The sequence below is a fragment of the Phycodurus eques genome, chromosome 12, assembly GCF_024500275.1.
Source record: "Phycodurus eques isolate BA_2022a chromosome 12, UOR_Pequ_1.1, whole genome shotgun sequence".
Lineage (NCBI taxonomy): Eukaryota > Metazoa > Chordata > Actinopteri > Syngnathiformes > Syngnathidae > Phycodurus > Phycodurus eques.
Genome location: NC_084536.1, coordinates 9,442,311 through 9,463,641, shown reverse-complemented (window position 1 = coordinate 9,463,641; position 21,331 = coordinate 9,442,311). Strand labels below are relative to the sequence as shown.

At 40.4% G+C, this 21,331-nt stretch overlaps 1 protein-coding gene across 1 annotated transcript in view; it reads left to right on the top strand.

Annotated features, from left to right (window-relative positions):
* The window catches only part of wnt6b (wingless-type MMTV integration site family, member 6b), a 43,862-nt gene extending 25,263 nt beyond the window's left edge, over window positions 1–18,599 (top strand). Inside the window, exons 3-4 of the mRNA XM_061691698.1 lie at window positions 13,118–13,419; window positions 18,123–18,599. Of these exons, the coding sequence (XP_061547682.1) occupies window positions 13,118–13,419; window positions 18,123–18,584 (764 nt within the window). The 3' untranslated portion in view covers window positions 18,585–18,599. The remainder of the gene's footprint in view (window positions 1–13,117; window positions 13,420–18,122) is intronic.
* The last annotated feature ends 2,732 nt before the right edge of the window (window positions 18,600–21,331 follow it).

Below are 21,331 nucleotides of genomic sequence, written 5' to 3'. Positions count from 1 at the left end.
TTGTGTTCATATAATTCATAATTTAAACACTTACTACTGTTTTTTTTTTTTTTTTCTGTATGAATAATTTTGGCAATGGGTGCCCTTTTTTGGCCTGAGCACCTGCCACCAAAAATGTCTGTGCACGCGCCGACTCATTAAAAAAAAAAAAAAACATCCTGACTTTCAATCTTACATAATGTTTCACAGCTCCCGCAGAGTGAAGGTTCCAATCTCTGCTCAGGCCCTCCTGCGTGGAATTTGCATGTTCTCCCCATGCTTGTGTGGGTTTTCTCTGTTTTCCTTCCATAGTCCAAAAACATGCATGTTAGGTTCATTGAATTTGGAATGTGAATAGTTGCCTGTCTCGGTATGTTGCCTCTGATTGACTCATGACCAATCCAGGGTGTGGTCCGCCTTTCACCCTGTCGCGCGACCTTGAACAGGATAACGCTACAAAATGGATGGATGGATCAGTTGAATAAAATAGTGACAGAATACTCCACAAACACAAGTAAAATGTGTCATGTAGGTAATGTAAATACAACATAACAAAAAAAAAACGCCATTCAATTGTATTTATAGAGCACATTTAAAAACAACTACAGCTGAAACAAGTACAAATTAAACATGAGTTAATTGAACATAACATAATTTACAAACAATAACAAAGTCAAAACAATAAAAATAAATGGAACACTAAAGGAAAGCCAGGAATAAAAAAGGGTTTTAAAAATGAAGAGTGAGGGTGCCAGAGCTGCCAAGCCATAGGAATCCCCTATTTATTTATCCAAATTTGTCTGGATTTCCATATTTTTTTCAAATTTCAAAAACATGATCACGGCACAGTTACTGCAATATATGATGTAATTGGGTTAAAATAAAACTTCATTTTGTTAATTGTACAACATAATAATTATTACGTAATCAATAAGTAATCAATGAATGATTACTCGTAATCATTAATTGTGGCTTCAGTTTGTTTTTTGAATGTACTGTATTTATTGCATCAACCTTGTATTAGCGGACAGAGTTGTCATGGTTCTGTATATGGGATTTCGATGTGCCATCGTCAAAAATCTCTCTATGGATTAATTCGCTTTTACCTATTCTGTATTCAACCGTAGTAAAAAAGCAAGTCTATTCAATCAGATTACTCAAATATGAATAGTAATTAAAACTTTATTTTGTAAACAAACAAATACCATTGGTGATTGTTTGGATTGGATAATCTATTTTGTGCAATGTACTTCTTCTCTTCACATGCCATTTTTATTTCCTGTATCCACGATTGCTACTAAAATGATGCAAATTTCCCCATTATGAGACTGATAAAAGTTATCTTATAAATATATTTTTTAATAATACTATACTTTTAACCTTATTGGCCGTTGTTCTCCGGTAACGTATGCAGTGATGTTTCAGATGGCGTCCTGTGTGGCTGTCAAAGGCAGTGTGTTATTTTCTCCCCAGACACTAATTCATTTGCCTACTATTATGCTCTTCAAATTTGGTTACTCTCTGCTATAATGCCATTCTAGCCAGACCTATGTGACAAGTGAACTGTATCACCCGATCACCTATTTCGGTGTTTGGCGACTGCATGTCACGTCACGATAGTTTAGCAATTCCAAATTATTTAGGTCAATGAGGTCCGCATTCAAGTCGCCAGCAAATTTTCACCACCTCATTCTGTATTTAATAAGGGTATACCGCTAAGGTGGAATGCTTCAGCTTCACATGGGTCATTGAGACTTTTTCTGCATATATGAGTTCACCATGCGAGATTGTTTGCGCCACTTTTTAAAGGGTATGCCATAACCCCCTTTGATTGGACAGGATTGAAGCCGGATGTGGTGATGCCCATATCAATGCAGACGTCCCATTTTAAATGTGCTGGGGTAGACCGGTCCACGAAAGTACCAAAACTGGGTCTAGCCCACCTCCTCTCAGAGTAGACAGACAAATACATGACCTCCGCGGACATGTTGGGTAGATCAGACATATTTTATCCATCAATATGTGAACAGCGGACATCGAAACGTCTGAATCCTTTCAGAAAGCAATTCCTTGAACGCTCGTCATGATTACCAGCATTATTAACCCGTCTCAGTAGCCCAACACAGCGGCGTTAATGTTGGGTGCTAGATTTAGCTTTTTGTCTTCAATATCGAGAGGATTCAGAGATACGGGCAGAACGAGTCAGTGTTCAGTGATTTCCGTAACAAAATACGGATCATCCATGACGGCTCAGTGGTGCTTGTTTGATGTGCCCTGAGACGTCGTTCCAGGCATAGGCATAGGGATGGAGCCTTTTGGCGAGGTCATCCGGGGTGAAACCATTTAGAGATTTGAAGACAAATAAAAGGGTCTTAAAATGAACTTGATGGACGCTAGAATATGAGTTATTGTTTATACTCCCTCGTAGGTGTTCCGGTTAAGAGGTGAGCGGCAGCATTTTGAACCAACTGCAGTTCTTTGAGGGCGAACTCGCTGACTCCAAAGTAAAGTACAGTAATGCAGTTGAGATGTGGCATGGATTACGCCCCCCACCCCCCCAAAAAAAGGAACAAAACATATTTTGTTGAAAAAAAACTCTAAAATGTCAAAGTTATAATGATCCAGTACCAAAATACACAGAAAATATACATTTTATACTCAAACAGTATGTGTTGATCAAGGACTGTGAAAACATTTTAGTGTCACACATTACACTTACATCAGCCCATACAACACAATAAGAAAATATGATTCAGGCGATATATCATGTTGGAAAAACATCTGCTCGGAGAGAGAGAGAGAGAGAGAGAGAGAGAGAGAGCGAGAGAGAGAGAGAGAGAGAGAGAGAGAGAGAGAGAGAAATGCGTTTCCCATGTTGATATTATTTGATTTTGGCATGATTGAGATGCGTGCGGTAGGTATCGACATTTGCCTGTCGCTTGGGAAAAGTTTAATTTGTCATCAATTACTTTCATCAGAAATATATTAGGTGCAGCTGTTTTCGGGAAATAAATCAAACAGAGTTGGAAAAGCAAAAATCATTGCGAGTATGACGAATACATTTTGCCTACCTGAGGCTAACGTAAGCCACCGCAATTTCCACACACTATTAACCCAAAGACCTATCCAATAAAATTGGGCATGTCTTTCTTGAAACAATACAAATGGATCGCCAAATTGGATAAATGCACTTTCAGTAAGTCCTATCTATTTTGGTGGATGATGTGAGTCTGCCACCCATTACGTGTCACCAAATAATTCTCCAAAGCAAAGAAAAATGCAGTTAACACATTTGTATTATGTCAGCCTCCGTAATTCATGTTTTGACATCCCAGACCTCCCGGTACCATTGCCTAAAAGTCAGAAGATTGAAAGAATATGCGCTAATTCCCGCAGAAGGGCCCTGTGGAATTAGAAGCAGACGTAGACAGGCCCAGACACCCGCTGTGGCAGAGAATTTGTTTGGAATTCATGTCTCCAAGGAAAATATGAAACAAGGCACTTTGTATCTTCCAACTTTTTGATAGCTTCCACGGAGCACAACAAGCTCTGACAACCGAGCGCTTTATTGTTACGCTTGGGATGATTTGCTGATAAAGGAGACAAAATAACGGTCATTGTTTGACTAATATTAGAAGAGGTGGCAAAAGTACTCTGTACTTAAGTAGAAGTACAAGTAGTAGAAGTACAAAAAAACGTCTGATACAGTAAAAGTAGAAGAACTGGATCAACTCCAGTTCAAACTGAAATGTACTTGAGCGCAAAAGTAAAAAGTCAAAATTAGTGTCAGTTATATACGATAGCCATTTTTATAACTTGACACAACAAAAACAAAACCTTTTCTGTACACAAATATCGTTTCCCTCCTTTATTAACAACCCTGTAAAGTCAATTCAGAGATTTGTTTCTAATTACATTATACGTGTTTGAAGATAATTGATAAAAACGAATGACGTCTCCTTTTATGTACTTGACAATTTCTTTTAATTATTCAAATTTGGGTTGTTAACAACACCCTTCTCTGTGGTGTGTTAAATTTACAATTTAATGAAATCTATTTTTACTTTATAGGGACTTTAACTTGCATAGTTCTCGTACTGAGAAGGGGGGGGGAAAAAACACTGGACACAGCTTTGCTGCAAGCTAAATTCTGACAGGATAATCAGGGCTGAACTGACATGTCCATCGGCCCAAGAGTGGCCCTAGAGTGGTGTGGTGCATTAAAATCTGGTGTGGCCCATGAGGGTGGGGGGAGGGGTTGGGGTTAGGGGGGTGGAGGCTGCCGGGCACTGCTGCCCCACAGCCAACCCCCCACCCAAAACCTGATGCTCTCCAGAGATAGGTGTATGTAGTGCATTAAAAGAAGGGGGTGAGAGTGTGTAATGCATTAAAATCGTAGGGAGCAGGCAGGGCGTCGAGACCGGGAAACAGCACTGACGGACTGAAACCCGGTCCCACACCCGCACTCTTACATACTTGACAATTTTTTGAAATGATTAACATTTGGCAGGGTTGTTAACAACACTCTTCTTGGTGGTGTGTCAAATTTACAAGACACATCTATTTTTACTTTATAGTGACTTTAACTTGCATAGTTCTCGTACTGAGAAGGAAAGAAAACACTGGACACAGCTTTGCAACAAGCTCAATTCTGATAGGATAATCAAGACAGAACTGACAACATGTCCTGCATGAGCAAGACAAAACAACATAACAAAAAACATAGCTAATGATAACAACTGGAAAAAAATGCACCTTCCTCATTACTGTATGTGTTTTCTCAGATTTAATGGTTTGTAGACTGACTCGAGACATAAGGCATTCACAACAACTCATTCTCATAGCCGAAAACATCCAAAAACAATCTCTCACAGATGAGAAATATCTCATCTTTTTTTTTTTTTTTTTTTTGCTGTAAGTCACCAAGATATTAATCAATCAAGATCTCAACCACAGTTGACTTAACCGCTCTCTGTTTACATCTTTTTTCTTTTCTCTTTTTTTTTCATCATGTAGTCATCGGCAGAGGCTCAAAAAAGGAACAAACCTATTTTGACAAAGTAAAACCCAGAAAGCACATGTATCTCTTTTCAAATGTGGACAGTCAAAGGAAAAAAATCATCTGAAAAATAAATACGGAAATGAAATACAGTTACATGCAAAATCTACTTTAATTATTTATTTTGTTTAAACCTGTCCTGTTCAGCTGCATGGCGATGATCTACTCTCTAAAGTGAAAACTGTAAATTTGACACACCAACGAGTAGTGTTGTTAACAACCCTACCCAATTTCAAAGATTTTTAAAAAAGTATATACAGGTAAAATGAGGCTTCAGAATGCTAAATAAAAAAAAAAATCAAACGGCGTCTCCACTCGCGAATGCTGTGGGCGAGTTCGCCGAATCTGCTGAAACCACGCCCCCGCTGAAATGTCAACTGTCAATCAAATGCCACTACTACGACCTGAAAAACAAATGGATGCTACTTCCTCTAGTAACTTTCTTATGCCTATACATAACTATATGTTTGAGCCGAGTAAATATATCCGCTTAAAGCCTCCAGTGGCTGAAATAGAGCCCACCGGACTCGAGGTGCTAGCCGCCTGCTAACTTGCGAGCTAACAGGCTTATGAGGATCCTCTCGGCCGGTGGGGGGTGGGGGGTGTCACCTTCTCACTTGGGAATTTAAATCAAGCTGTTCCGTCAGTTGTGGCATCCAGACAAGATTCAGCTAGGTAGCTAACGGCACGTCGCAATGACGTCAGATAACCTTTGATAACACACAGACACGCAAACGCACACCAGATTCTTTGAACCGACACTGTGATGTTTTGCCTGCGTTTCAATGTGACATCATTACACCCTCACCACGCATCACATCATGCTCGCATCATCCTGTCCAGTATGTAACCATATGTGATGGTTCAAAGTCTTAACTAAAACAATGCTTTGCAAATGTATACACATATGAAGTTTCTGTATTCGCTGCGTTGCGCGGTGCACAGCTGGTATTGATATCACAACGTACTGGCGTGTGCCGGTCTCATTGCACGCCACCCATTTTGTGTGTGTGTGTGTGTGTTACCATTCCTAATGAATCCCATTCTCAGAATCATGAGATATGGAGTTGGCAGGAAAGATGGTGGTGACTGCACACTCATCCGCTTCCAGCTTTTAGACATAAAAGTCACTGAATTTGGCTGCAGACTCGTGCGCGCGCACGCACACACACACACACACACACACGCACACACCCATTCTCAAAATCTATCGAACGCACACACTGTCAGTCCACAAGCTAGATATGTCATATTGTGTTTGTTAATAAGTGTCACTTTTGTTCGCAAATTTACACATTCAGAAGGGGAGCAACAGTGTTGTTGTTCACATTCAGATTCTTACTGCAATGTTACACAATTTCTGAATACATTCTTACCCCAAATGCTTCTAATGTACATAACATAACTGTAGCGATGTTGTGGGACAATATTGGGTTCGTAAGTGAAATAACATAAATGCTTCCTACCATATATATATATATATATATATATATATATATATATAACAATTTTTATTTTATTTTTTTGTCGGGGAGAGGGGGGGGGTTAAACACATTTTGGAAAGTGTATAAGGTCGAGGTAGTGACAAATAGTAATTAGCAAATGAGTACTGTAGCTATTTACGTAACTATTGTCCACTAATATATACTGTATATTGTATGATTGTACAACAAGTGCAAATGACGTAAACATATTTTGAATTAGTACATTAAGCAACAGGTGTTTTATAGCAAGTGAAAGATGAACAGGAATTTTCATGCCTCAAATTCAGTAGACAATGTCCAGCTATTGTCGTCACATGTGGCTGGAATTGTTGCTGATGTGTGTGTGTGTGTGTGTGTGTGTGTGTGTGTTGCAGTAACGGATATCACTTCTCAATAACCCCCACATGCTGGGATTTATTTGTGTCAATGTCTGCGACATAACACGGACAAATTGTTGGTACCCCTCTCTTAATGAAAGAAAAACCCACAGCGGTCGTTGAAATAACTTGAATCTGTCAAAAGGAATAATAATAAAAATGAAATGAAAATTAACCAATGGGAATCAGACGTTGCTTTTGAATTGTGGTTCAACAGAAATATTTTAAAAACAAACTCATGAAACAGGCCTGCAAAAAAACAATAGTACACTTAATATTTTGTTGCATAACCTTTTGAGGCTATCACTGCAATCAAATGTTTTATGTAACTTTCAATGAGACTTCTGCACCTCTCAGTAGGTCTTCTTCATTACCATAATTTTTGTCCAGGCCTGTTTCACGACTTTGTTTTTTAAAAATAATTCACTTGAGCCACAATTCAAAAGCAATGTCTGAATTTCAATGGTTAGTTTTCATTACATTTTTAAATTATATATAACCTGCACAACTGAACGGCATAATCTTTTCTCATAATCGTGACACACACTTTCTACTACCAACCGCGACAAATACTCTGTTTATGCCACACAAATATTTATTCCGTTCCAGTGAGAGGTGCCTATATGTTTGACTTCCAACGTCTTGACATTTCGGTCCCTCATAAACGACATGACAAGCTGAGATTCACCCCCTAACCTTTTATCTTCTTTTCAAAAGCTGTGCTGATCTGCAATAGCACCATCTTCTTTTAGACATTACAGTGGTATACAAACATGAATTTCACAGACACCCCTTCCACCCCTGCCCATTTAAAAACAAACTTGACGAAGATATACATTGGTGGCATTAAACGGTTGGATTCCAGTTGACAAATATAAATGTCCACGCCAGTGAATGAGAAAATTGGGGATGTGGCTGTGTTCAAAATTAACCAATCACATCCAAACTCATGCTAAATGGGAGCTAGCAGACACCTGGCACCATTTCAAAAGTATTTCCAAGACATTAAATAAACAATTGAAAACAGTGAAGACAGTCATCACCAATATGGTACACGAGCGACATCAAGGAAAATTGGACATTTCTTCAAAATTGATGAAAAGACGAGAAGAAGGGAGGCTTCCAAGAGGCCGACAGCAACATTGAAGGGGCTGTATGAATTTCTGGCTCTTTAGTACATATGACAACAATCTCCTGACTTTTCCATATGTCAGGACTGTGGAGACAAGATGGAAGCCTTTTCTGACAAAAACAAAAACACACATTTAAAATCTCTAAAATGCATGTAGGGAAATGTGTTATGGTCTGATGAAACCAAACTTTTTGGCCTTAATTCCATAAGGTATGTTTGGTGCAAAGTGCAAGATTTGATGCTGAGCCAGTATTGAGAAATTGTTTTCGAGAACTTTTCACACCTCAGCGGTGGAGACAGGCATGGCTCGAGGAAATGTTTTCTGGCTGTCCATCTTTCTCGCTGCATGCGTAGCCCAACGCCTTCAGGGAAGTTCTTCTTTTAATAATGTCCACTTGATGAACAGCTAATATTTTGGTGGTCAAAGGTGAAAGTCTTTAAACTCCATAACTCAAGACTGTGTTTGCTGATAATGCATTTGTTACTACTATAAATCGTATCCCATATTTGATTTTACGAGGGAAACGCTTCAACAAGTACAACATTGATGAGACCAGTAGTGAAAAAAGGGGCTAAACAGTCTACTGTACCTCGGACACTTGGCTTGTATTTTTGACGGCTCGTTTATTGCACTCATTGTCTTAGGTATTTGTTTGCAGATATTTTCAGAAGTCAGATTACAGACATTTATTGTTCTTGTAAAAATTGCAGTGAGTCAGGGTTGGAGCAGATAAAATAGGATTGTACACGAATGTGCAGATGTTATACATTATTATTTATTATTATCCACACTTTTTAAATTTTAAATATACCTGCTACTAACTGCATCTGATTTACCCCAAATAAATTTCAGATGTTCTAGTGGGCCTTGCTTTCTGAAGCTTTTGTGGTAACACTGATTACTATTTCGAACTGTTTCTAATTCACAAAATCTCCAAAACATGTTGGCAAATGTGATATGTTCTGATAAAACCAAGGCTGAACCTTTTGGCTACAATTCCAAAAGGCATGTTTAAACTGCTCATCACCAAAAGAACAGCATGCCTACAGTCAAGCATGGTGGTGGCTGCATCATGTTTTGGGGCTGGTTCTCTTCAGCGGGAACTCGGGCCTTAGGCAAGGTGGAAGAAATTATGAACAATTCCAAATAGCAGTCATCGTTAGCACAAAACCTTGGACTTCTACCAGAAAGCAAAAAAAAATCATGTCATGTCATGAGAAGCCCACTGGAACAGCTGAACTTTATTTGGGGTTAATCAGAGGCACTGACAGTGTGCACACTTGTGCAACCACATTATTTCAGTTGCTTATTTTTATTTCCTCCTCTGAAAACAAAAGTGTTGCACTGTTTGTTTATAGTATGAATATTTCAATATTTGTCATTTTTTTGGTAGGTCTGCGTTAAACAGGGATCCTCTTGATCATCCCATCTTTACTAAGTGGTGTAAATAGACCCTTAGGGCCTTAATTAACCAATCTGCATGAATGATAACATTAGCTGTAAAATTTATCTTGGCATGTTTGATTAGGGTACCATGGGGGAGACCACAACCGTCATATCGATTGTAGGACAAATGTTAAAATTCTAAAAGTTGCCATTACCCAAACATAACGCTTATCCTAATGTAATCACTATCCTAATTTAACAGTTATCCAAAATAGCTTTGACGATGACAACATGAAATGGGAATGAGAATGAGAGTCAGAATTGTGACTAAAACATGACAGTTATTTCCTTTTTAATAACTGCATGGTCATTGCGTAGCAAGTAAATGACAAGTGCATCACGCAAAAGATTTGGCCAGTTTTATAATAGCTCCCTTAATCTGATACAGACCAGGCCCATTCGCATGAATAATGCTATTTTAATCTCCTCTTGGGTAAACAAAGACGAAAGGGCCATCCAGAACTCAGGCCAGTTCTTCCATCACTTATCTGAACAATTTAAGGGGAATGATAACAAGATGACTGAATGAGGGTTTGATGAGACACAATGTTTCATGAACAAGTGTTGACATGATCCGCGTAACGAGAGGAATGATGTTCGTTTGGCATTGTTGCTTTTCTTAGACAAGGAGCAACGCACAGGGAATTTTTGCCATATCAGCAAATTCAGCAGTTGGCCGTGAAAAAGTTGGAATTTGTGGAAATCGGTGGTTGAAAAAATTGCTAATTTTGCTTTCTTGCCTGAAATAAAGGTGTCGTTAAGACACAAGAAAATTGATCATAATATCTCATAATATTAATATTGTCTGTAGCGCTTCATTCTCAGCAAAGGATGGACGAGTGATATCGGGCCGATATCAGCCTTATTTCAATGTATCGGGTACTTGTGAAGGCTGCCAATACCAGACACCGATACTGACATGCATGGCTGACAGAACATTTTCTGTGTGAATTGCATCTTTCTCCCTCCTCTCATACGAGCATTAAGGCTCCATGTGTGTAAGTGTAAATGTCAACATTCATGCTTGGAATGCATTATTAGTGTTTTTGCTTCTGGAATGTATATATTAATTTGCCAACTCAATTTGGGTCGTATGATGAATTTCTGCATTACGGTATTTCATGCATACATTTACACATTTGCTTTCATCAACTGAGAATAAGAGAATGTTTTTGTTATTCAGTGACTTAATAAGGTATATTTTTCACGTTGAATGCAGTACAATCAACATAGCTAGTTTACTTACCTGTGTCTATTATACATAGCTCGTTTACTTACCTGTGTCTATTATACAGAGTGCTGTACTAATCTTTTTTCTACTTGTATGTACCTATATTTTGGAATATTTTGTGTTCAACTCTCACACTGTGGTCGGGCTTCAACTGGATTTCTTGAACTCTGTGTTTAACTGACTAGGTAACCTAACCGCTGATGAGAGCACAACAGTCAGAAAGAAAGAAAGAAAAAGGTCTTTGTTTACAATAATCTGCAATTTTATGTATCAAAAGTACAAGTGGTATCAGTACTCGGTATCGGTGAGTACTCATGAGTGAATACTTATACTGGTATCGGTATGAAAAAAAAAGCGGGATCGAACAACTCTATTCTCAGCACATACTGTGGGTATAGTTCGGAAGACATTACAAGCCCAGGCTCAGACTCCTGTGAGGAAACGGTCAAAAAGAGAATATTCCACCAATGGTGAATGAAACTTCAAATTGAAATCGCATAAGGCCAGTTGTCGGATTCTTTCCCAGCTCTTCACGTCAAGAGAAATGAGTACAGATAAAAGTGTGTTGATGATGGCAATGGGGCTGAGGACACACGGCAATTTGCAGTTGTCGACGGACTTGCCTGTAGCCTTGACAGTATAGCTCTGAACCAGAAATAAACCAGCAGCTGTGGTCTGAAAACTGAGTGTGTGTGTATGTGTGTAATATCCTCTCAGCACTGCAAATCCAAATGTTGTTTGAGAATGTAGTAATGATTGTGTGAAAGTTTCTTTGATCCTTGTGCATGTACAGTAGAGTGACTAGACTGATGGCCAGACAGGTGTGACAGTATATTGGAAAGGTTGTACATCCATCCATCCATCCATCCATCCATTTTTATTGTGATTGTCCTTGATAAGGTGATCTGGAGCTTATCCCAACTGACTTTGGGCGAGAGGTGAGGTACACCCATTGATTGGTTGGCAGCCAATCGCAGGGCAGATATGGACAAATGACCATTCACATCACATTCACATCCATGGTCAATTTAGTCTTCATTGAACTAAACATGCAAACCCCACACAGAAAGGGCTCAACCAAGATTTGAACCCAGGACCCAAGTGCTCACCACTACCCCTCTATGCTGCTGAATTTTAGATTAAAAGGATTATATTGATCTATCTATCTATCTATCTATCTATCTATCTATCTATCTATCTATCTATCTATCTATCTATCTATCTATCTATCTATCTATCTATCTATCTATCTATCTATCTATCTATCTATCTTAGAATGAAATAAATCTCTGAAAAAAAATCATCAGGAAAATCTTTTCCAGGAGTGTGTATGAATGCATTTCAGATTGATGTGTGAAAGGATTTCAGTAAATTTGATGATTGCATTTCACATTTGATTAGTCATGCTTATTTCACCTGGATGTGGACACACTGTCTGACACTGTTTGAGTGTTTGAACGTGGTTTATATGTGTGTATGAATGCTATTTATATTAGCATAGTTATATTAGTATTATTATGCATTTGACAAGTGCGGATAAGCGTATTTGACAAGGGCATATAAAAGCGTTTGAGTAGTGCCTACAAAAGTGTTTGACTATTGCATATAAAAGTGTGTATAAGAGCGTAAGAAGGAGTAGTGTGTATAAGAGTGTTTGACAGGTGCGTTTAAGAGTTTGACAAGTGGGTTTTAGAACGTTTGACAAGTGCTTCAAAGAGCATTTGATAAGTGCGTGTAATGCGTTTGAGTATTGTTTATGAGAGCAACACATTCAGTCGTGTGTATGAGAGCCTTTCAATTTTGAGAGAATTTCAAAAGCATTTTTGAGAGCATTTGACAAGTGTTTATGAGCGAAAACATTTCAGTATTGTGTATGAGAGCCTTTCAGTAGTGTGCATTTGAATAGTAAGTGTGAGAGCTCAACCTAACTGTCCCTAACGCACCCTCATATGAGTCAGCATCGCTCACAGCTAGTTGTAAGTTGGGTATACACTTTTCTTGTTTGAAAAGGATATACAGTAGAAAGTTTTAGGGGTGCTGGGATTCAATTTAGGGGTGTTGAGGACCCCCCAAAATGGGTTAGGAACTCCTGTGGATCACAGCGTGTTTCATAGTTGTTTAACTGTAAATAATTCATTATATTGTGGCAGAACACAATATTCTGTAGGTCTTAAAGAGCAGTCCAAATGCTCTAAAACGGCTGGCAATATGAGGAACTCTGCTTTTAAAATGGCTGGCAAGTCAGTGAGTTAACTGTCTTGTAGATAACTGGCTATTGCTTTAAATGTACTAATTAATACAAGAGCAATATCAAAATTATAGTAATCATATCAGAACTTTACTTATGCATTCTGGTGACTATTTGTGCAGGTTGAACCGAATGAACCTCCCTCTCGTCTGCGTTTCAGATATCCGAGAGACGGCGTTTGTCTACGCCATCACGGCAGCCGGTGTGACCCACGGGGTGACGCAGGCGTGCAGTATGGGAGACCTGCTGCAGTGTGGCTGCGAGGCCACCAGGAACAGAGCCCCCCCGAAACCTCTGTCGTCCTCCTCTGGTGACGGAGTCAAGTGGGAGTGGGGCGGCTGCGGAGACGACGTGGAGTTTGGTTATGAGAAGTCCAAACAGTTCATGGATGCCAAGAGGAGACGAGGCAAGAGCGATATCAGGACGTTAATTGATCTGCACAACAATGAAGCTGGGCGACTGGTAAAAATGCTTCAATATATAATACACCTGTACAGATACAGTACACAAACAAATGGCATCCAATACGTGGGAGGAAACCAGAGTGCCGGGAGAAAACCCACCCAGGCACGGGGAGAACATGCAAACTCCACACAGGCGGGGCCAGGGATTGAACTGTGAGGCAGATGCTTTAACCAATCGTCCACCGTGCCACCTAAGAGTTATATTGTCTTCCAAATTAGCCTCTTGAGGGCCTATCGCACTGGCGGAGAAGTCACAGAGACTGCCGAGGTTTATCAGCCGCAGAGACTCTGGTTCCCGGGAGACCAAAATATCGCTTGCACTCTCACTAGAAAGATGTCTGAGAGATGTCTCTAGACAAGGTGACAACCAATTCACCCGGAAGTCGCTGATATAGGGCTATATACAGTACAGTATATTCTAAATAGTGAGCATATGAGGAAAGCGCTTAACGTCCCCTAAAAAATTAAAAAATATTGGGGCGATCGGTATGATATTTGTAGAGGTTGAAGTGAGCATAAGTAGAGATGTCCACATAAATTCTGGGGACAATTGATTGCAGTTCTGTGACATAAGGTACATTAAGCTTTTTCTCTATAGTTAACATATAGAGGAGTCCCCAAAGGGTCCCCAATAAAATCAAACATTCGTTCCATTTCACCGTGACTCCTTGGCACCCTGGCTAGTCTCCAGGAGACGTCAGAGACGTCTCCACAACCAGTGGAGACTCATGTCGCCATTAGGTCGCCACTAGTCTCCAGTCAAGTTAGATGGGTTTCCTAATAGCTTACATTATATCACCTTGGAATACCCTAAATAAAAATTATTAGCGGTGGCACGGTGACCACTGGTTACAGCGTCTGCTTCACAGTTCTGAGGACCAGGGTTCAATCCCCAGCCTCGCCTGTGTGGAGTTTGCATGTTCTCCCCGTGCCTGTGTGGGTTTCCTCCAGGCACTCCGTTTTCCTCCCACATTCCAAAAACATGCGTGGTAGGTTGATTGAAGACTCTAAATTGCCCGTAGGTGTGAATGTGAGTGCGACTGGTTGTTTGTTCGTATGTGCCCTGCGATTGGCTGGCAACCAGTTCGGGGTGTACCCCGCCTCCTGCCCGATGACAGCTGCGATAGGCTCCAGCACACCCACGACCCTTGTGAGGATGAGCGGCTCAGAAAATGGATGGATGGAAAATTATTAGCTTTAACCTGGAAACCTGAAAATAAAAGCAATAATTTTACCAAATTCACAAAAATTGAGATTTTTACATTTTAACTCTTTATATCACCTGTATTCTACATTTTTGGTACATCTTGGCAATGCTTGCAGCCAGCTGAATCTCGCTTTCTCTCCAGAAAAATGTATTTCGGTAGCAATAGCTCATGCGATACGACCGGAGGTGGGTAGAGTAGCCAAATATTGTACTCAAGAGTAATGTTACTTTAGAATAATATGACTCAAGTAAAAGTAAAAAGTAGTCATCCAAATATTTACTTGAGTAAGATTAAGAAAGAGTAACTTGTGAGTAATTTCTGATTTATTTATTTATTTTAATCGGAGCATGAACATCAAATAAAATAAAATAAAATAAATATATATATATATGGGAGTCGACCATTTGAATTTTTAACTGCCCAAAAACACACACATCGGGCCCTCGAGAAACATTATTGATGTTATTCGCTTAAATTACTTCATGAAGAAGCTTTTTGCTGGACAGACTTATTTATTGTGTGTGTGTGTACGACACCACAGTGATAGTGCTAATTTTGTCATATCCACTGCCAAAACAACAATAGAAACATCGGCAACGTTTCTCAAGTTAGAAGCGGGCTGAAATATCCAAGTTTGGGCTGTCACAATTTAAGAGCTGCATGACAAAGCTGTTGTTTTTTGGAGTCTGCAAAATAAATAGTCGCGCGGCTGTTTTTTTTGTTTCCCCAAAATTAGTCATTTTGATTGGCTTGCGAAGGCCACGTGCACGGTCATGTGACTGCCTTGTGTCGTCTGATTGGTGAATTGGAGTTAAACGACATTAGTGATCCTGTTTGATTGGCGCAACGGGCACCCTATGCGGAAGTCGAAGATGGAGTCTAAAAATAGACGCGCGCACGCAAGAATGAATAAATACAACTAGCGAACGGCAAGTCAATCATTGTAATGGAGTAAAAGTATCGATCATTCTTCACATAGCTACTCAAGTAAAACTAAAAAGTACGGTGCATTTAAAGTACTCTGACAAGTGCAGTTTATGGAAAATGTTACTTGAGTAAATGTAACGGAGTAAATGTAATGCGTTACTACCCACCTCTGGATACGACATGGCATTTTTGAATGGCCATTACATATGCGATGTTGCGATTCCATTCACCTGTGATTAAAATTTTTAATCGAAGCAAAACTAGTGGCTAACAGTTAGCCACTCATGAAAACTAGCTGCCAAACACCACACACCGTTCAGTCAAGTTTGGCTGCGTCGCCCTTAAACGGCCCAATTTTGTATACAGTTCTTGGGTATTAGATACTGTATTATTACAGTATATAGGTGTACCTGATACACTTCATTTAAATACTCACGCTGCTGTGCAGATTTAATATTTCACAGTATTTTTCAAGAGATTAACTCCCAAGGCACTGCTTGTCCTGTGGAATGTTCCATCATTCCGCAAACATTCAAAGGAGAAACAGATCGCCCCCGGCCATGTTCGTGTAGTGCTGTAAACCGATATTCTAACAAGACTCAGGTTTCTGAAACACAAAAACAAGAGCGTGCCACACATTTTGTTTTCAAGCCTCCAAGGCAGGTAGCCTCTAACGTTTCCACAGCTCGTGTAGACGCCCCAAAGTTCCTGTTTGTCGCCTGTACCAACACCACGTGAATTATGGACCGGGCAAGTCATAATCCTTCTTAAAGACCGGGTATGAAGTAGCAACCTTTTAGATCGGTTAATGGTGTTGATTTAAAGTGCGGCTTTTAACATCTCGAGACTGACATCAACCTTTTAATTTTCAGTGCACTTTTGGGTACACACACTTTGTAGCAACGATACAAGCAAAGGACATAATTACAGCTGACTGCAACCGAGGTCACAGACAGGTAGTGAAGAACAGGCGTGGATTTTGGGATATTTTCCAAATGTAGCATTAGCGAACAAACCATTTTGAACGTAAGACACTCAAGCGCCTGGAGGTTGTGAAATAAGCGTGCTATGATGCGTGTAAATGTCTGTTTATGTGCATTCATGCATGTGTGCAGAGGCATTTTGAAAGTATGTGTGTATGTGTGTGTGTGTGTGTGTGTGTGTGTGTGTGTGTGTGTGTGTGTGTGTGATGGGTTAATTATGTGCAGTATAAGTGAATGATCTGTTGTCAAGGCTTGTTAGATGTAGGAAGGCCAGAGGCGAAATGAAGGGCGAGGGCGGGTTAGAGAGTTAAATTCCTTCTAAATAGCATCTGCTTTTATGTTATCTATCTATCTATCTATCTATCTATCTATCTATCTATCTATCTAGATATCTATCTATCTAGATATCGAGCTAGTTATCTTGTATTTATCTAATCTCCTCATAGCAGTGACCATATGTCAGAAGCATTTTATTTAAAATCCCTGTAAAGTGAAAATAAACGTCTTCTAAATGTTACACACCAGAGAAGAATGTTGTGAACAACCCTGCCAAATTATAATAATAATATATATATATATATATATATATATATATATATATATATATCAACCTCACAGTTCTGAGGACCCGGGTTCAATCCCTGGCCCCGCCTGTGTGGAGTTTGCATGTTCTCCCCGTGCCTGCGTGGGTTTTCTCCGGGCACTCCGGTTTCCTCCCACATCCCAAAAACATGCATTAATTGGTGACTCTAAATTGCCCGTAGGTGTGAATGTGAGTGCGAATGGTTGTTTGTTTGTATGTGCCCTGCGATTGCCTGGCAACCAGTTCAGGGTATACCCCGCCTCCTGCCCGATGACAGCTGGGATAGGCTCCAGCACGCCCGCGACCCTAGTGAGGAGAAGCGGCTCAGAAAATGGATGGATGGATGTATATATATATATAGACAGACATCTCTGTAAGAAAGAGGATGATGCATAATCCCAGCGATCCATGTGTCAGTGGAGCATTCTCACTGTTCTTGGTCGGTGTGGCAACAGACAATACGAGTCGGTACCCTTATTAAATACAGAATGAGCTGGTGATAAGTGCTGGCGACTTAAATATGTCAAACCAGTCGAATTCACCAAAATTGCGATAGACCGGTGGTGTACCTTGCACCTGTATTTGGACATGGTCTGAGCTGGCGTTTAGACTGACTTTCTCCCACCAAATTGTCACTCCACCTGGTGCATCTCCAAGGACACACCGTAGCTGAGCTGGAACGCCCAGCTTGGTGCAGACTTGTCTGCCAAATTGGCAAACATGCACAGCGAACCTTGCACTTGTATGAAAATCACAATCCGCCGGCATTCGTGCCCCACCACAGATGTGCTGTCTACGAAATTAGAGCCCTAAAGCGCCACAATTCAGTACTCCGTAGTTCTCAGGCTTGGCACATTTTCAGCAATTAGCTTCAAATGTGTATAATGTAGAAACTAATCTCTCAATCATTTTTAGGGTCTTTAAGGATGGGTTTCTTTACCCCTGTTTGACTAATATTCTTTGTCTTTTTTCCACCTGTTTGCCCCCGTCCCCTCCCAAGGCAGTGAAACTCTACATGCGGACAGAGTGTAAGTGCCATGGACTGTCCGGCTCTTGCACGTTACGCACTTGCTGGAAAAAGATGCCTCATTTTCGTGAGGTGGGCGACCGCCTTCTGGAAAGATTTAACGGGGCCTCCAAAGTGATGGGCGGCAACGACGGCAAGACCCTGATCCCCGTAGGCCAGAACATCAAGCCCCCGGACAGGCAGGATCTGATCTACTCGGACGAGTCGCCCGATTTCTGTGTGGCGAATCGTAAAACGGGTTCACTGGGGACGCGGGGGCGCATGTGCAACAGCACCGCCATGGACATCAGTGGCTGCGATCTGCTCTGTTGCCAGCGTGGCTACCGCGAAGAAACTGTGGATTTGGAGGAGAACTGTCTGTGTCGTTTCCACTGGTGTTGTGTGGTCCAGTGCAAGAAGTGCTCGGTCCGAAAGGAGCTAAGTCTCTGTCACTGAGGAACTGGAGTCAGATTGCCGTAACTTCTTGTAATTTCTTTTTATATATATATATATATATATATATATATATATATATATATATATATATATATATATATATATATATATATATATATATATATATAATTTTAATTTTTATTTCTTTTTTTTTTTTTTTGCATTGGTTTTTGGCAGTTGTAAAGTAAGATTCTGACATCTTTTTTGCACCTGTCCTGCTTACACCATTCCTTAGGAAGCTAATTTTTCCTGGCAATACTATTGATTTCCTTGATTTCTGTTGAAAGCTGAATAGAAAAACTCAATAGGCGCTTGACAATGACATATGAGTAAAACACAGAAATATCTTTTTCGGAACTACCTATTTTTTTGGAAATTGTTTTGTCATAGAAACGAACCAAAGAATGTGAATGTGTGTATTTTCTAGCTATAGTAAAATCCTACCCAAAAATCTGCGAGGTGTGTCAGAAAGGTTCTGGGACTGGCGTCTCAAAAGAAAAAAAAATAATTTCCAATCCAGACTACAACCTACAAATGTTCCCCCTTCGAAGTAATGCGCCTGAAGTCTAATCTTGCGTTATACCGAAGACGAACTTTCGCCTTGCTTTACTGGTGCCAGTTTGACCCTGAAGTTGTGTATAAAGCGAACATGAATTCGATTAATTCGCGCCACACATACTAGAGAAGAAGAGGGGCTTTCCCTGGTAGATACCAAAACCATTTCTTATATTTCTCAATAGAGAGAGAGAGAGAGAGAGAGATTGTGTGTGTGTGTGTGTGTGTATCAGAGAGCGAGAGAGAGAGAGAGAGAGAGAGACACTCAATAGAGAGAGAGAGAGAGAGAGAGAGATTGTGTGTGTGTGTGTGTATCAGAGCGAGAGAGACCCCCAGAGAGAGAGAGAGAGAGAGAGAGAGAGAGAGAGAGAGAAAGAGTGAGTGAGTGCGTATTACGTGTGGCTAATGCTATTGCTAGCTTGGTTCCCAGTAAAGTAAACTGACAGCTGTACACATATCAACATATTATACTTACCAGATACACCTTGCTCATCATTCTCCAGGCCTGCTCTTTTTTCGTACAGCAGCAGGTGTTATCCAAACCTTCCAGCTGCCCACAAACAGCACCGATCATTTTATTCTCTGCTCAGCAACTCCAGGACATATGTGTAGCCACACAACGCCGATTGAGTGGCGCGACGCAGCGTCATGCAAATTTGTCGCTCGAGTTGGAATTTTCCAACTGGCCTGAATCAATGAAGAAGCTCATTTTTGTGCGTCCGCCCCACTCATGTCGCGTCAAACGCACTAATACGTCATGACCGTATTAGTGCCTATTCTCGCATTTGCATTGACTTCATACGTCGTGTGACTAGTTCAGTGTATGGCTGGTGTGAATGCATTTTCCCATCCTTGTCTGGCACACCTTGCGCCATGCAGTCTTGGAAGGATACTTCCGGAATCGGTGCTGGAACTTTTCGGACAGACCTCGTAGATCGAGCAGGGCAACAGCAGCACTGGAAGTGAACTGCTCTCTGAATTTGAGTTTATTTTTAAATGACCATGAGCCAACAATACAGTACATTGTCACACTGACACATTAAGGGTCTCAAATGATCCTCATTGGTACTACATGGTATGCATTCCATTTACAGTCTCTAAGCACAGTGGGTCGCATAAGAAAGGCACGAAATGGCATCTAGATATTTAAGAGTCTAAATCCAGCCTCACAGTTCCATCAAGCACTACAGTTCAGTTCATTTGGTGCGGAAGAAAAAGATCTAATCTGGATTGTGTTCTCACTACATGAGTAAATAATTACATGTGGTATGGAGGGGAAGATTCTGAGACCTTAGGTATTGTACCACAAAGGTTAGTAACCTAATGGAAGTGTGCCAATAAGTGAGTTTGAGCACTCATAGTTATTTTGGTATCCATCACAAAGTTTGGCAATGAAATGACAGAAATTAATATACTTTAGTATCCTTTGGTTTGTTTGGTTTCAGCTATCAGTCAGACAGCTGTCATTCAGCCATCAGTATTTGACAGCTTGGGTTTGGCAGTTTTTGTAAACTGATTATTCCATTGCCCAAAATTCACCAAATGACATTGAAGCAAGAAGCTTTTCGCTATCCATGGCAATTGCCTCTAAACAGGATTAGTTCTTGACAAACCACGCAGCGGAAGGCCTGCTACTACCACCACTGATGAAAACACAGAACTCTTAGAGCAGGATTTCACGCAAAACCAGCATAAGTCTATCTGAAGGGCTGCACTGGAACTCATCATTAACAAAAGCTCAATGCAGCTGATTTTTCAGAGAGTGATGAAGCTCAAGCCGTACAGATTTTGGGTTTTTGAGCATCCTAAACTTCCCTTTGAAGTCTTTGCACAACCTGAAGTCACACGGATTGCAAACATTAAGCAGTGCGATGGCCACAAAGCTAATCACACTTGTGCTGAAGAACAGTCGCAACGCTGCTCCAATGTCAATTGGCGAGACATGGACAAGGGAATTATATGCTTTAAAAAAGTGCAAAACATAAACTGTCAAATACTGATGGTCTCACATCTGTCCGAATGATACCCGAACAAAATGGGGGGGGAAATGAAGCATATAGTGATGTTTGGGACACGCTGTTTACAGAAATAATGACGATCTCAACTCAATTTTCAATGTGAAACCTCGGCCAAAGTTATTCTGATGTATGAAAGCCAACAGGTTAACACAGGTTAATTGTATCATCTGCCAT